The sequence below is a fragment of the Microtus oregoni genome, unplaced genomic scaffold, assembly GCF_018167655.1.
Source record: "Microtus oregoni isolate MIOR12 unplaced genomic scaffold, Mior012 000021F_ref0000039, whole genome shotgun sequence".
NCBI lineage: Eukaryota > Metazoa > Chordata > Mammalia > Rodentia > Cricetidae > Microtus > Microtus oregoni.
The window spans coordinates 19,026,046-19,042,857 of NW_024543080.1; the positions used below are offsets into that span (position 1 = coordinate 19,026,046).

Genomic DNA, 16,812 nt, shown 5'->3' on the forward strand with positions numbered 1-16,812 from the left:
AAAATATGAGAAATGACAAAACAGAGGGCTGCCTGGACCCGAGGTTCCTCTGAAATGTTGGGGCATTTATCTTTGCCTACAGGCCTAGAATATCCTGTTATCATTCTCCATCTTCCAGATTTCTTTTTAATAAGAAATACGGGAGAATTACAAGGGCTGGTTGATTCTTCAATATGCCGAACATTTAGTTGCTCCTGTACCAGCTGTTCTAAAGCCTGCTGTTTCTCTGTTGTTAAAGGCTATGCACAACTCATACAGGTTTGTCTGTTCACCACTTTAAAGGTAGGGCTGTTGGTGCCTTTGAGATATCAGCAGCTGTTGTGCCCTGAATGGCTGGTGACTGCACTTTATAAACTCTTCTAATATTTTTTCCAGAAACATTCATTAATTTATGGGTTGTTTCTAAGATTAGGGGAATGTTAATCTGAGAATTCCATTGCTGTAACAAATCATGTTCCCACAAATTCATTGCTATGTTAGCAACATATGATTTTAATATTCCTTTCTGTCCTTCTGGCCCTATACATTTGACCCATCTCATACTCTGTTTCACCTGAGATAATGTTCCAGTCCCTAAAAGATCAACATTTATATCCTAAAGAGGTCAATTTGGATGCCAACATTCTGGCAAATTATTGTTACATCCACATCTATCTTCTAGACCTTCAATGACAACATCCATTTATTCATATTTTTAATTTTGATCTTTATTCATTTATAGATGTTTGCCAAAATACTCGTTTTATGGTTTGTCCTGAATTTTTTGATCTCTCTTCTAGAACTGTTCTATTATCTAGAACAGTATGGTTTCTTTCAATAGGCATTAGGTTCTTTAATTGCTCTGGGAAGGAGTTTCCTCTACGATGGCAGAAAATGACTGAACCAGATTTAGCACTGGGCCTGCAAAGGCCCCTCCTCAAGGAATTTCCTGAAGGCAAAGTTTTACCTTGAATGTCTTTTATTGGACTACATTCATTAGTCCAATACCTGCCTTTGCCACACCTTCTGCATAATCCAGAAGGGAAGGGCATTCTGTTTGGATGATTCTTAGAATAAACATTATTTCTAGGAAGACCCTGTTTACAATGCCTTTTAAGGTGACTTTGTTTGCGCCACAATTATAATACTTGACATTTTGATTTTTTTTCTCAAATCTCTCCTATCCAAGCATCATTCAATACTGATTGCATCTTGGATCCATTCCTCCAAGGGCAGTGACCTTGCCTTTAAAGGCCTAGTTATCCTTTTGTATTGAGAATTGGCATTTTTCAAAAGTCAGAAAATCAATTACTATTTGTCTAGCTTCTAAATTTGGTATCATTCTATTTACTGCTTAAATCAATCTTTGTAAGAAACCTGTGAAGGCTTCCCTTGGACCCTGTATAACTTTAGTAAATGACTCTTACTTCTCCAATTCTGTCCCAAACATTCAAAGCTGCTGTGTGGCATAAAGCCAGGGCATGGTCATCATATAAACATAACCTTTCTATAGTAGTATAATCTTCTCTAAGAAGATAATACTGGGAGATTTTCATACCTCTAGCTTTACTTTATTGATCAATAGTCTTAGCCTGTTGAAAGGAGGCCATTTGTTTGTCCTGGCCGCCCGGAACTGAAAAAATCAGACAGAAACTGTATTAATTAAACCACTGCTTGCCCCATTAGCTCTAGCTTCTTATTGTCTAACTCTTACATCTTAATTTAACCCATCTCCATTACTCTGTGCATCACCACAAGGTCGTGGCCTACCAGCAAGGTTTCAGCATGTCTGTCTCCAAAGGTGGCTCCATTGACTTCTCTCTTTACTCCTTCTCCTTTCTCCCAGCATTCAGGTTAGTTTTCCCCACCTGTGTTCTGCCCTGCTATAGGCTCAAGCCAGCTTTCCTTATTAACCAATGGTATTCTCAGCACACAGAGGGGATTCATACATCATTAGCCCCTTCTCTGAAACACATACTCCATTGTAATTGTGAACTAGCCTCTAAAACAGCTTTAACCAAGTCTTCTAGTCTTTACAGATAATTTTATTACAAACTGACCATGAGTTTAACATTTGCTTCACAAAAGGTGAATGCGTGCCTTATGAGACCATCATTTCCTTGAATTTCCTTAAGTCTAAAATTGGCACAGGAATCCAATTAGCTCTTACAGAGTCTCTATCATTTGGCAATTCCTGTAAGGTTACTAGATATACTAAGGTTGGTTGTTTGAAAACCTTAGGCTGTTCCTCTCTATAATGTAATGCTGAAATTGGTTCTCCATTAAATTCTTCTGTCTGAATCTGAATATCTCTATGATCTGTTTTATTAAGTTTTTCTAAGGTCTGTATCTTGGCAGTCAAACCAAATAGCTTTTCAAGAAATAAACCAAGCATTTATCAAAACGGCAATGATATTATTTACTATTATCAAAATGATAATAGTATGCCAATCCCAGTTGACTATCACTTCATTTAATGTGTCACCTTTAAATCATGTATTACATAATCATGCAGAGACCTAACTTTATCTATTGTAATAGTGTTTCCCATTTTTCAATGTGGGAAAAAAGCTCTTTTAACTAATTTCTCCCTTAAAGATTCCCAATTTTCCCACCAAACCTTCTGCCAATGATGATGAAGGTGTGAAGTTTATTGTTGCTGCAGAGAACAGTAAAAGCCTGATTGGATTTCAAGGCAGCTACCTAGTTTGGCAGTAGCCTGAGAAGGGTGTTCAGGGAAAGCCCACCAGGAGAGAAGAAAACCTAGCCAGTAGGGTGGTGACTCTGGCCGTGTGTAGCTCTGGCCTATGCCAGTGGCTGTAAAGCCACAGGAAATGGCTTTTTCTGTGAATTTGTACCCCAAAAGTTGGGTGCCAGATGTAGCACAAATAATAAAAACCCAGAGACAGATATTGGGGTTCAAGCTGAAGATCAGAAAAGCAAAGCAGCCAAGCCTCTAGAGAGTTCTTACTTCTACTAAGGCTCAGACAAAGAGGCCATCCTACGCTCAGTGTGACTGCAGACTACAATGCTCTCCACCAAACTTCAGACTGCCCATGGAGAGATCCTGAGCTCATCTTCTCTTTTTTTTTTTTCTCTAGTGCTGGACTAAAGGTGTGCAGCACCACTGGCCAGCTTCTATGGCCAACTAGTGGCTGCTGGTTACAGGCATGTGCCACCACTGCCTGGACCTTATGGCTGACTAGTGTGGCTAACTTTGCACTCTGATCCTCAGGCAAACTTCATTTTAAAACACAAAATTAATATCACTATGGACCTCTTTCACTTGGGATCCTCCATAAATTTGAATCATCTCACAGGCTTTTCTTAAACATATACTGCATTGGTTGCTGTACAGGGTAAGAACTATGTGCAGGACACATTGTCTTTTCTTCCAAGGCCCATTTCCTCTCAAGAATTCCCAGCGCGAGTATGCCACTGCTCACTGTGCTCAGTGTGCACACTTACAGCAAGGCAGCAAATTAACGCAGGGCAGGAGGGCAGGCTGGGCTCTAGTCGCCTGGAACCTCACTGAAAACAGACTGTGGCTACGTCAAACACTGCAGGCACCACTAAGGACATCTTTGCTTTTTCCTTTCCAAGAACTAGTGCCTGTTTATGTTTTACTTTTTAACTCAGTACTTAATAAGCAGTTAAGTGCAATAGTTAATGATTCCATGAAGCAGTTGACCCTCGCTGCCAAGCTGGTGATGAACAAGTCAGCATGTCTCAAACTGATAGCATCATGAGGGATGAGAACAGGTGCTTGATAGGGTGGCAGGGCAATGAAAATGAAAGGGACCAGGAAAAGCTGCTGGAAATTAAATGCAGACCAGAGCGCAGCCCACCAGCTTCCCCATCTCCTGATTACTCTTCCTCTAGGCAACTTGGAAAGAGACCTACCTTCTAGATCCACACTGCAGAAGTCCAGATGGCAGGGATGCCAGCTGTGACGGTCTCAAGTCACCTTCTCAAGCATTTCTACTGCCCACAGATTGGAATGGCTTCATCTTGCTTGTTAGGTCCGTGCCTCTAGCACCTCCTGTTTCCATGCACTCCTCTGCCCTGTTCACCCATCCTACCATCTTCTGACTCTTCTCTTAAAAGTGAGGACTGCCCCAAACACAGAAGCTTAGCACTCATTTAGGCAAGTGAGCACTATTAGCACAATATACTGCTAAAATTCTACGTGTTCTTTGGTATAAGGCCTCACAATTAGTTTTGATACACAGCTTCTTGCTTTTATGTGCAACAAGTATAAAACCTAAGGATATTACCAAATATCAACTTTAAAAAACTTTATTTAATATACAGAGCCACATAATCCTCAAAATCCAAGCTGGTAACCGACTACCTCTTCAGCTCCCCTGCCCATGTGACACGTGCTAAACAAGGGACAAACAATACTGTATATGCTTTCGGAGTTCCATGATTTGTTAGCAACTGGTGAGAAGTGAGTGCCGACGAACTCCCACTGTTCCTCTCAGGAGAGCCGCTTGCAAACACTAGAAGCTGACAATTAAGGGAAATGTCCCGCCCAGCACTGTGAAGCGAGTGCTGAAGGCATTTCATGATGAGATAAATGCTTACATAAGTACATCACCAGGAGATCAAGTAGAACTGACGCCCAGGCTGCACTCTGCACTCAGGACCTGGGGCAGAGCACCAGTTATCTGACATTTAGTCACACACAAACGCTCAAGTCTGCCTTCTCAAAGCACTTGCTCTATTTTCTAATGTAGTGTTGGTGTACTGAGAGTGTGTTCATTTCTTCTTGTTCTTCCATCAGGCTTCCTTAGTGAGACTGTGCAATGCTGGAGCAATAGTCCAGAATGTCCTGAATAGTGAACTCCATTGTGACTCCAGACCCAGGATAGCAGCGAGCTATCAAGCCCTCGAAGTGCTTGTACTGGCGTATAAATTCGTCTTGCATGGAGTGCCACACCACCTATCGCAAAACAGAAAGTGAAAGCCAAGAACTGTGAGGGGAAATGGTTACATTATCACACACACAGAACAGACTGTAAGAGGGAATCTAGAATTTGGTACAGCATGGTAGTTAAGAAAATGCATTCTGAAGCCAGCATCCTTAGTCCTTCTACTTCTAAGACTTGTGACCTCAAGTTCCTATCTGTAAACAAGGTGTGGCTAACAATACTTCTTCCTCCTAGGGAATAAGCAGAGTTCTTAGGACAGCTCTGCCATATGCAAGCACCCGGCATGCTTTAGCTGGTATTTCACAGACTCTACACCCACAACAAATGTAGCTCTGCACAATTATGTGTGGAACGAAGACCATCATTCAGGAAGTGCAATACTTAACACTTAAGGTCCATTTCAGACAAAGTTAATTTTTTTTTCTTTAACAAAAATTGATGGCATAAATATTGCTTGATACTGGGGAAGGAAAGCAAGGATGATCCAGACAATTACCTGATTCACAACCTCGCCATGGAAGTGGACATGCAGGTAATTTCAAGACAGAATTCCATACACGCAATGATTCAAAGCTTAAATTGCATTAAATTTATCTGCATCAGCACTATGCAATTTAAGTCTTCTGAGGACCAGGGGAGGATGGGAACTATGATCATATCCCAGCATGACAACTGAGGGAATATACTCTTCTAGGGTTTTCCGGTGAGCCTTCTAAATCCTCCATTCCTGTCTTAAGACCAGTCTTAATTTAAGACCAGTCACTGTCTCCCACGGTATTTGTTACACTGTTTGCTTTTAATCATTTGGCTCGTGCTGTTTTCCACTGAGTACCACACTGGCCACTCATTAGCACGCTGTTGTACTCTGGGAAGCAAACACAAATGCAGCATCATGGTGAGCATGTCTATGATGTCTATGATGCTGAAACTAGCTATTCTCCCTAGCCCCGAGTCTTCTGGCATAGTTTATAAAGGATATAGCTTAAATTGGTTCAACTCCAGCCCCACTGCTCGTGAACGAGGCTTGCTGCCGTGCTACTCCATCTCTCTGAGCACTCATTCTTGCTGTCTATAAAATGCCAGTGCCCATGAGAGAGGCTTCAGGTCTGAAATAAGGAAATTTGAAGCTCAGGAGGCAAGTAACTTGCTCTAAATTGCAGCTTCATCTGGAACCGGATTACAGATCCATCTCTAGCTCCAACCTCACTCAGTGTCCCTGCACCATACTGAGCAAAGCCACATTCACTAAGCATAGGCTTTAAGACAAAACCCCAGTTAAACACAAACAATAAAGCAGAAATAATTACATAAGGACCTTTCTTCCTTACAATCATCACCCTGACCTGTGCTTAATAGAACTTTCATTTGTCTTTTACTTTTTGTCTTGCTTTTTGGAGGCAGGGTGCAGCTCAGGTTGGCCTTGAGCTCACTATGAAGCCTAGGATGACCTTGTGTCCTTGCGCATTAACCCCCACGTGCTGGGAGTGCAGGCATGCGGCAGCACACTCAGCTATGGCACCGCCGAGGCACTAAAACAGAGCATGTGTAGCGCCTGTGGAGAGAAGCCCGAGTCTGTGAAGCCAGGGGATGCACATACCTGCAGTAAGTTCTCCTCTTCACATAAGTGCTTATCAACCTTCTTGTAGAGGTTATCCAGACCCTTCTTCACTTCCTTGCCAGGATATTCTTTAATGACTTTGCGAAGCTCTTGCTTGTTGAATGCAAGCTGGTAGCTCACTTCCTCCTCCCGTATGCCCTGTGCTACTCGGGCTTCAACGCCTTCAAAGAAATGCTTCAAGGAAATGAAAACGAATAATGGCTAAGGACGTCTTACACTATCACCTGAACTTCGTAAAAACCAGGCTTTTATGTAAGTGCAGAGAAGCTAAAATAACTACCATTTATTACCATGGTACTCAGTAGTTACTTTTTACCACTCAGATTCTTTTCTGTTTCTGTAATGTGAGTATGCAGAAAATAATCTCATGCGCTGCATTTGCTTCATTTTCCATTTAATATGTTTATAGACTTAGGGTTTTTCTCTCTCTTTCAGCCTTCTGCAAGTTGGGATGGGATTATAAACACAAACCATTACACCCAACAAAACAATTATTTCTTAATTTTATTATTCATCATTTGCTCAGGGAAATGACTCAAGTCAAAAAAGAATGGCAATGTACAAAATAATATTTTTATCTTATGTGTTATATATGTATGTGTGTGCATGGGGTAGGGGGTGAAGGCCAGAGATTGACATCTGGTTGTCTTCCTCAATTGCTTCTCTACTTTACTTTTTGAAGCAAGATTTCTCACGGAGCCTGGAACTCACTGTTTAGGCTAGATTTGTAGGTCAGTGAGGACTCAGGACTTGCCTGTCTCTGTGTCCCCGAGCTGGGATTACAGCATACTTTTACGAGGACATTAGAAACTCAGCAAATGTTTTACCCCAAACCTATTCTCCTTTTCTTTTACTTTTCTGTCTTCCTCTCTCTCCCCACACACTCTCTCCCTCGCTCCCTCTCCCTCCCAAAGGAAGGGTTTTTCCATGTTGCCCTGGTGATTTTAGAACCTGCTATGTAGACTGAGCTGGCTTTGAATTCAGAGATTCATCTGCCTCTGCCTCTGCCTCCCAAGGGCTGGAATAAAAGGCATGTGCCACCATGCCTGACCTTGTTCTTTTATCTTGACCAAGTTTTTGAAAACTTCCCCTGAACTACGTAAAATTTGGCCATTTATGAAGAAAAAGATGGGAAGAGTTCAGTCAAGGTTTCCCCTCAAGTTCACTTTGTTTCTGTTATTTGTAAAATGGGATAACAGTACCTTAGCTCATATGATTGTTCTATGTATGTATTATTTACTTTGAGATCGAGTTCTGCCCATGCAGGATTGAATATAATTCTTGTCTCAGCCTTCAAGGCAGTGAGGACTATAGGAGTGTCTTCCACACCCGGGTGTATCACCATTTGTAGGGATTAAAGGAAACTACATACATAGAACATCTGTTAATGTCTGCTACACGGGCAGCTTCAACAACCAAGCCTTCATCCTCATTCTCCTGTGTCAGTACACAGAACATCTGTATGCTATCAGATCAAAAGCAGGAAAGACCAAATGAAAATCTACTCACGTTTAGTTTCTCAAGAGGCTGTCCTAAGGAGTAAATGACATAAGACTGGAGGTGATCAGTGTACTTCTGCTTGGCTTCCTTCTTCTCAGCTTCTAGACATGAGATTTTCAGTCGAGAAAGAGTTGCAAAAATATGGTGGAAGTTTTCCATCATAACTACATCCCTGGGGGTCTTCTGGCTTTCATTTGCTACTTTCTCCACTAAAATCAAAGCAGAAAAGAAATGAAAACTTCTCTGATATGAGTCAAATAGTTCAGGACTAACACAATATTCTGCATTGCAAAGTCTTCACAGCCTCCTGAAACAACCATCTTCAAACAATACAGTGCACATGTGGAAATTCAGTATGGAATAAAAGTAACTTTTCAAATCAGTAGAGGAATTATGAACTATAGCTGCTATGTTAGGGCAGCCAGATGATTAATATCATGGCTAGATTCTAAAATGTTCAATTACTTAAATATAAAAAGCAATAACAGGATCATGAGGATCAAGAAAAATATACCGAGTTAAAAATCAAGTTTTGTGATAGCATGGCCTTCTAAGAATGACCCCAAAACAAGAGTTGAAAACTCCTACATGAACACCATGAGCAAAATCACAAAGTACAATAAAATGGGTGAGATCATTTGGTGCCTACTGGTATGGCAAGGGATAAACTGACAATAGGGAGTAATATCTAGCACTTGTAGAGTATACATTCCACCAGATACTCAGAGCATTAAACTGATATAAACTCTCTGCACCATAATTTGGCAAAATCTTGATATATACATAAACCTTTTAATCACCAATTTCATTTCTAGCTGGAAAGAAACTAAAACATACTAAAGGCATATTCAGTAAGTAAATAGTGGTATATAGAAGACCACATGGCCATTAAAAAAATTATAGTTACTATAATGGTTAGTACAGTCAGCATGACAGGATCTAGATGTGAGAGATGGGCCTTGGGGCATGGCTGTGGGGGACGATCCTGATTACATTAACTGAGGTGGGAGACCTGCCCACTGTGGGTGGGACAATTTCCTAACCAGAGGATTTTGGACTGCAAACACTAACACCAGCATTCACTGCTACCTTCTTATGACTGTGGATATATATGCCCAGCTGCTTCCAGCTTTGCTGACTTAAGTTCTCTGCCATGATGCACTGTACCTTGGACTGTGATGTGAATCAAATCTTTCTTAAGTTGCTTTTTTATCAAAAGTATTTTATCAAAGCAACAGAAAAAATAAAAACAAGACAGAAATCTATATTAATCTATATTAGGTTTATGGAGTTAAGCAGTTTCCAGGGTATGGAATAGTATACTAAAGTATAGCAAAAAAAAATGTCGATTACAAAACCATACATATTTTATTCATTTCATCTGATTCTAAAATAAAATATGCTCATATGCACTCACAAAAACTAGAAAATAGCCTTTTAAATCATGGGAAAGATTATTCGTAAGATTTGATGTTTCTACTTCCAAACTTTTCCATGCCCCTCTCCTCTTTCACTTCCTGTTCAATTTTTGCTTTTGAAATCACTGAGTGTAAGTAATCAGACAATTTCAAATTAACATGTCCAAAAATGTTCCCAACTTAGTGGGTTTTCAGACAGACCAGCTCATACCGAAACTCCCTGAGTTACAGATAAAAAACTGCAGCCTAAGTGAACTGACTTGTAAGCACTACACAGACATCCTTGCCTAGCACCCAGAACCCTTATTAAAATGCAAAGGTCATTTTTTACATTTTAAAAAACCCTTCAATTTCATATAGTGATAAGGCCTCGAAGCCTGGTCCAAGAGTGGCCCTTGTGTCAGTTCATGTGCTTGCTTAGCTTTCCCATTTCACAGATGCTCAGTTTCAGGAAGCCCACAGGGACTGCAGTCTACTAAAAACAGTGAGCACGTCTGCACCTAGCTTCAGAATTACTCAGGAACAACAGAAAGAGCCACAATGGTCTTTAGAACAAACCATAAAAATTCACCATTAACAAACACTCCTCTGATTAGTTTGGTGTATGCTTTGTCCAGATCGCCACGACGTTCAGCATTTTTGAAGATTGATTCTGCAAGTCCAGCAAATTCTTCAAATTCAGCAACAAATGGAAGAATTCCTACTTTACTTTTCTTCGAGATCTTTACTTCTTCCATTTGCCTTATTTGGTTACTCTAAAGTAAGGCAGAGAGCAAGGGGAGAAAAAGCCAAGCAACTTAGAGACCACGGATAACCAAATGCACACACAGTGCACAGAGCACTGCAGAAGCTTGCTTAGAACTGCAACAAGGAAACAAAGGAAAGCGATTCTCTAGATAGAAACATTCTATACTGCACTGTATTCAGAAAATAAAAGCAAGGAAAACAATTAAACTTATTTAAAAGATGATTCAGTCAAGGATTTTGAGCTTCAAGTCTGTATTCCAACTAGAATCAGTCTGTCATTCTATCGTTCATGAAGGACAGGGACAAGACAGGTGTCCACTAAGGCTATAGCAGAGCCAAGGCCAGGGCATGGAGGATGCCCCTAGTTTATTTCTGGTTGGTGGCCAAACAGCTAAGTCTGAAAAGTATAACCACTTCCAAACTAGTACTAAACTGCTCTCTAAAACTTTTATTTAGACAAATTCTGTAGAGGTGTGGGTACAAAACCAGAGAAGGATGACCCAAGTCTATTACGGACTTTCATTTCATCCAGCCTTCAGGACACAGGAAGATCTACTGATTTAAGTAAGACTCTACATACTTCTCTACTCACACAGACAAATCAATTTCTACCTAAAATTTCAGTCTTGAGATATGGGAACATAAGCGGAAAAATTACATATTATATGGATTAGACAGTAATTTCTAGACTGCAGGCACTGGTGTAAAAAGCTCTGAGAACTCTGTCTACTACTTGGGTTTATGGTTCCGAATGCTCCACCTCGTCAGCACTAACAAACATTAGGAGGTGGCATTAGGATGGAGGGATAAAGAGGGCAGTAGAGGACTACGGGGTCACTTATTAACTGCTGACTCAGGGAAATAACTCCACCTCTTGAAACACTAGCATCGCCTCCTGAGGTGCTGGTAACCTGAGGGTCACATGACTCAGGAAGGTATTGCTGGCATCACCTCCCCCAAGAAGGTGGTAATGTGAGGGTCAGAGCGTCTGTGCACTCTCAGGCCTGAGCTAGACTGCTGTGAATTACTCAGGCTATCAGGTATGACGCACTTTTCCTCTGCCAGGCCATGTGCTAATAAAAGCACCAGGACCTCACGTTCTGACTTCCAGGGTCACTCACTCCATTATCTCAGCCTTTGTTAGCTCTTCCTTTTCCTCCCAAATGTCTTCCTACAGAAGCTCCTAGTTACCAACACTTCTGGAGAGGGATGTGCTGTCTGTGTGATGCTAGGGAATGAGGCTCTAGCCTTACACATGTCAAGCACACCATGTACCACTGAAATACACTCCCAATCTAGACAGTGCTTAAGCATAAAGCATGGAATGATTTTAATTGTCCTTAATATTTTCACCTGCCATTATTCTATGGATACTTAAGAACTAGATATAACTTAAAGGCTATATAGTAGACATATTCAAATGATAAAACTCCAAAAGTACATTAACAAAATGAAAATGTTTTAAAGAAACAGGCTTATTCATTTCTGCAAACTGTAAAAGTCTAACAGGTAACAATAAAGCTACTTGTATTGCTTTTATTTTATGAGGAACATGATGATTGCTAGATGTTATTAGCAACAGGTTTCTCTGTACAGCTCTGTATACCAGGCTGGTCTAAAACTCAGAGATCCACCTGCCTCTGTCTTTGAGTGCTGGGACTGAAGGCATGTGCCATCACGCCCACCCAGCAGCAACAGATTCTTAAAAAAAGATAGCAGTATGACTTTGCATACTATTAATTAAAATGAATTATAATCATTTAAACTATCTATTAAATAAATAAATTTTACTAGAATTATGAAAATAACAACAAATCCAAATGCCTTTCAATTGTTTCATTAAACCAAATGTCGATCAGTAAAATGAGTAATCAGGGACCCACTGGGTCACTCGGGCAGAAGCTGTCCTTATGCATGTGCCTGTCTCACCAAACGCTCCAACTTATTCTGTTCAAATGGACTGCTGCCAATTCCCTACCTCACAGCTTTGGGGGCTATGAATACTAGACCCTGGATTAAACAAATTAGCCATTTTATATAATGACTTGTTCTTGAGTTAATCTTAACAGCTTACAATGCATTTGTCAAAGTTCCTCTTCACAGTCACCAAAACGTTTCCCAATGTGGTACTTAGGAAAGAAGCAGGGTCCACGTTCTGTGCAGTCCACACATGGTGACTCATTTTGACTAACATGTAAAGAGAGTTAAAGCTATCAATTTTGTCTCCTAATGCAATTAAGTTGTTCAGTTCTGGTTCAATGCAGCGAAATATTTTAATCATCATTTGGCGAATCATATCTTTCCTGTTCAGAAAGTAAGAAAAGTAGTTAATTAATATAAACCTCGGGTAAATCAACCTTTAAATGTAACTGTAGTTTAGTATATAAAAATATAGCTAAAAATTGGTGCTGTAGCTGAAAATGTCAAACTATGATGAACTATTCTATAGCAGTTCTGAATATAAAACTAGCCAATTGCTTGCTTCATTTGTAAAGCTGGGCACTGAACTGTGCTTTTCTATCTCTAAAAAATCCACTACTATCTACCAGCAAACACTAGCACGGACTCATCCATCTGTGATTTCCAGACAGAACAGTTCAAGATGAGGCCAATAATAGGACCAACAACAGGAGAGTAAGCACATGTAATGACTAGCATTGACTGCCACCTGGACAGGATCCAGAACCTCCCAGGAAACATGCCTCGATGTGTATCCGTGAGAAATTATCTATGCTAGACGGCTTCTGGACATGTCCATGGGATGACCTTGATAAGGTGAGTTGAGGTGGGGAGACCTGCCTACTGTGAGTGGCACTATTCCCTGGGCTGGCTTCTGGATTGTATAACAAGGAGAAAGTGAGCTAAACACAGGCACTCATTGCTCTCTTCTGACACTGATAGAACATGACCACATGCTTCAAGTTCCTGCTGCCTTCACTTCCCCACCTTAACTATGGGACAAAATAAACCCTTTGCTTTTACAGGGCTTTTCATCATCATAGCAAGAGCAACACAACTGGAACAGCACACAACCAGCAGGTTACTGAGAATTATGTGGCTATTTCCATTAGCAACACTTTCTTATGCCTCAATCCAAGTTTACCTTTTCCATTACAAATAACAGATAATAATAAAGACATACTCAGATGAAACAGGCATCAGTGTGCCAGAACTATGCTGTCGTGATAATGAACCACCATCCACGTCTTCTGCTTCAGTCTGCAAAAATAGTGACAAATTTATATACAAAAAGTCTGCTACATGTTAAAATACCTACAAGAAAATACTTTATGGAAATCAGTAATATTTTCACTACTATTAAAGTAAAATATACATTATTTAAGAAAGTTTCATGAAATGTGTTCTTATATTTAAAAATATTAAACTGTTGCGTGGGTGTGTATGCACACACATGTGAAGTGTCACAGAGCAAGAATGGAGGACAGAGGACAATGTGTTGGAGGCTGTTCTTTCAGTTCACTCTTATGTGGGCTCTGGGAATTGAATTCAGGTCATGAGGTTTGCTCAGCAAGCACTTTACCCACTGACCCATCTCACCAGCCTGTTTTTACCCCAACCCCCAAGGACTAATATAGGGTAAAAAAATTAGTTATTTTTATTTATGTGTACATGTGGTATGGTTGTGAAGAAAAGAGGACATGAGACCAGGAATGTACTCAGATGTAAAGGGAGTTTGCCACAAAAAAACAAAACAAAACAAACAAAAAAAGGAAAACATCCAACAACTTTAGAATGAAAACTTCAGCATTAAAAAATGTTGTGGGGCTGGAAGATGGCTCAGCAGTTGGGAGCACTGCCTGCTCTTCCAAAGGACTCAGGTTGGATTCCCAGCACCCCACTCCCCCCATGACAGCTCACAACCTGTAACTCCAGGTCCAAGGTGTCCTACGCCCTCTTCTGGCTTCCCTGGGCAATGTACACACGTGGGGCACAGACAAACATGCAGATAAAACATGCACAGAGATAAAATAAAAATAATAAAAAATAAATATATAAATGTTATCATAAATTCTTTCTGAAGCATAGCAAGCAACACTCCTACTACGAGGAATGGATTCCCAGTAGTAACAAATTTCTCACTCATCTCATGATGGCTTTGCATACGCTGGCTGCCTGAGGGATAACTTTTTGAGATGACTCTCATTTGAATTGTGATTTTCCAGAAACTCTCTCATTTCATCCTCTTACACTTATGCCCTGAAGGGGCTGAGGCTGAGGAGGAATTGCTATATTCATATTACGGGAGCAGAGTCTGGGGATTAGGGCACCAGCTACAGTGCACATGTACAATTGCAAGGCCACAAGACAAAATCGGACTCAAAGCTGATGCCCCCATCTCCCTCTGTACAGCACTATCTCTTAGGTTGTGTTTTTCTTTGGGAACACTAAAATTGGTAGGATTTTTGGTCTTTTAGATCTTATATTCTGTATCCCAGGCTAGCTTAGAACTCATATAATCCTCTCATCTAAATTTCCCAAGCTTGAATTATAGACATGAGTGACCACATCCTGCTTAATGAGTGACCACATCCTGCTTAAAATTGCTTTTTGAATGATGTTCTCTACAGAACAAAGGCAGACATTTCCTCCTTTGTTAGGATAGAGGTTGTTGGTTTAAGACATTCTGGAATACTAGAAATCCAAACTCCCAACTACTTTCCTGTTTTCAGTATTCTGTGAATAACAAGAATACTTAAAGATTGGTTTACTGCAAATCTTTCCTTTTCAGTTTGGATACTGAAATTGTGAACACATAATAATTGTAACGAGGTTAATTATGTTACAGACTATAAACACTGTTCAAATAAACGTAAGCATACCATTGATGCAGACATGTTTTGATGTTGCTGTAGTTTGAAAAATTTACTTATGAAGTCCTGTTCTGCCAGACACAGTGGTTCCAGTTCACTCAGTACCTGTTCAAAGATCTGAAGGAAATCAAATGACCCAAGAATTAAAGAACTGAATTGATGCTTAAACAAATGCCACCTTTAGTTCACTCTTCAGCAAGGACACAGGTGAAAGTATGAATAATTTCCTAAGTTAGACGCCTCCAGTGTGCCAATGACAAACTTTCCCACGACTGACAGAGTAACATAATACCAAGGTGAAACAGACTAAAGAGAAGACTCACAGTCACTTCGAACACAAAAGGAAGACAAACCTTGAAACTTACTCGAGGCATGGCAGCCGACAGTGAAGCTGTTACTCCTTCTTGATTCTGTCATTCCTCAAACAACTAAGGTGTGATTTGATGTCATATTTGTAACAAGTAAATGTTAATGAAGCTCTTATGTTACTTAATTGATAAATCATATTTTAGTTGCCATTTTTGATGGGGATTTTTTTTTCAGATTCAAATAAGAGTTGGAGGGACATGGTAATGACCTAAAAGTTGTCCCAGGAGCCTCCATCTCTGAAAACACTTAAGGTAATCACATGCTAGTGCTAAGAATTGCCTGTTATTTTACCTTATCAAATTTGGTTCTATCGGCGACATCGAGGTCTGAGGCAGACATGTTCCCCATGTCCAGCAGGGAGGATGACTGGGACCTGCGATTGCCCGAGCTCTGGACGCTCAGTTTATTCAGACTAGAAGTTGATCCAGTGAGTTTCCCAGAGCTCCCATGGAGACCTAAGAAATAACAGAACTTTGAAAGCTGTGTCTCAGGAACAAAAGACCTACAACCTGCCTAAGGGCTACCTTTTAGAGTCTCGGTCTTCTGGGACTTAGATTCTACTGCATGTTTTGTAGAATCCATGACACTCAATAACGCTGGGTCCTACTGCAGAGAATGTTGAAGGAGAGCTACATGTGTCTATGGACTAGCATGGAAAGGACCTTGCTGATGAGATAGTCTATGCTCTGCCCCATCCCATCCTAAAAGTAAAGCATCTGGTGCTATCTCTAAGCTCAAGTATATGGGCAGGAACATAGATGAGGGTCATGTTAGCTGTGCTAACACTACAGTTGACAGAACTCTGTAATATTTCTAAAGAAAACCCGCAGCCAAGTATCAATCATCTCTACTTAAATACCAATCTGTGAAGTTGGACCACAAGAAACTATCAATTCCTGACATATTTTCCCATGAAAGCCAATCATTTATGATTAAACTTAGTATGTTCCTGTATCTAAAAACCTTGCTTTTCTCAGTAGGTTACTTAGCTAATGGCAGATACATGTGCATCTGATATCTTTAAAATATAATTGAAATGTGACATCACTAACCATACAAGTAGGAGACATTTGTGCTTAGGTAGAATTTAGGAATTCATCATGGCCATGGAGAAAATGAGTAACAGCCTCCACACATTAAGGAATAAATGGTTATGCTTAAAAGAACATATAAGGTTTATTCAGAATATAAACAGTGCAACACTGAAGAAACCACCCTTCCTGAATACTGCTCTGTTAACTTGCACTATTTACTAAGGCAGAAAGGGAAAATGATGTTCTAATAAGGACAATTCAAGCTTTGACCTCATTATACAAACCATTACCAGACCTCTAAGACTTTTTTCAAGGATTTATTTTTATTACTATTTTAATTGTGCATGTGTGTGCATGTGCATGTGAGTGAGGGTGCCA

General features: G+C 40.3%; 1 protein-coding gene across 7 annotated transcripts in view; it reads right to left on the reverse strand.

Annotated features, from left to right (window-relative positions):
- Positions 1-4,262: 4,262 nt before the first annotated feature.
- The window catches only part of Exoc1 (exocyst complex component 1), a 37,501-nt gene continuing 24,951 nt past the window's right edge, over positions 4,263-16,812 (reverse strand). For all 7 annotated transcript variants that reach the window (XM_041671535.1, XM_041671533.1, XM_041671530.1 and 4 more), the window contains 8 exons: positions 15,692-15,855; positions 15,041-15,148; positions 13,342-13,418; positions 12,274-12,502; positions 10,024-10,207; positions 8,044-8,243; positions 6,514-6,708; positions 4,263-4,927 (listed from right to left, as the gene is read on the reverse strand). In XM_041671535.1, coding sequence (XP_041527469.1) covers positions 4,775-4,927; positions 6,514-6,708; positions 8,044-8,243; positions 10,024-10,207; positions 12,274-12,502; positions 13,342-13,418; positions 15,041-15,148; positions 15,692-15,855 — 1,310 coding nt within the window. In that variant the 3' untranslated portion in view covers positions 4,263-4,774. The remainder of the gene's footprint in view (positions 4,928-6,513; positions 6,709-8,043; positions 8,244-10,023; positions 10,208-12,273; positions 12,503-13,341; positions 13,419-15,040; positions 15,149-15,691; positions 15,856-16,812) is intronic.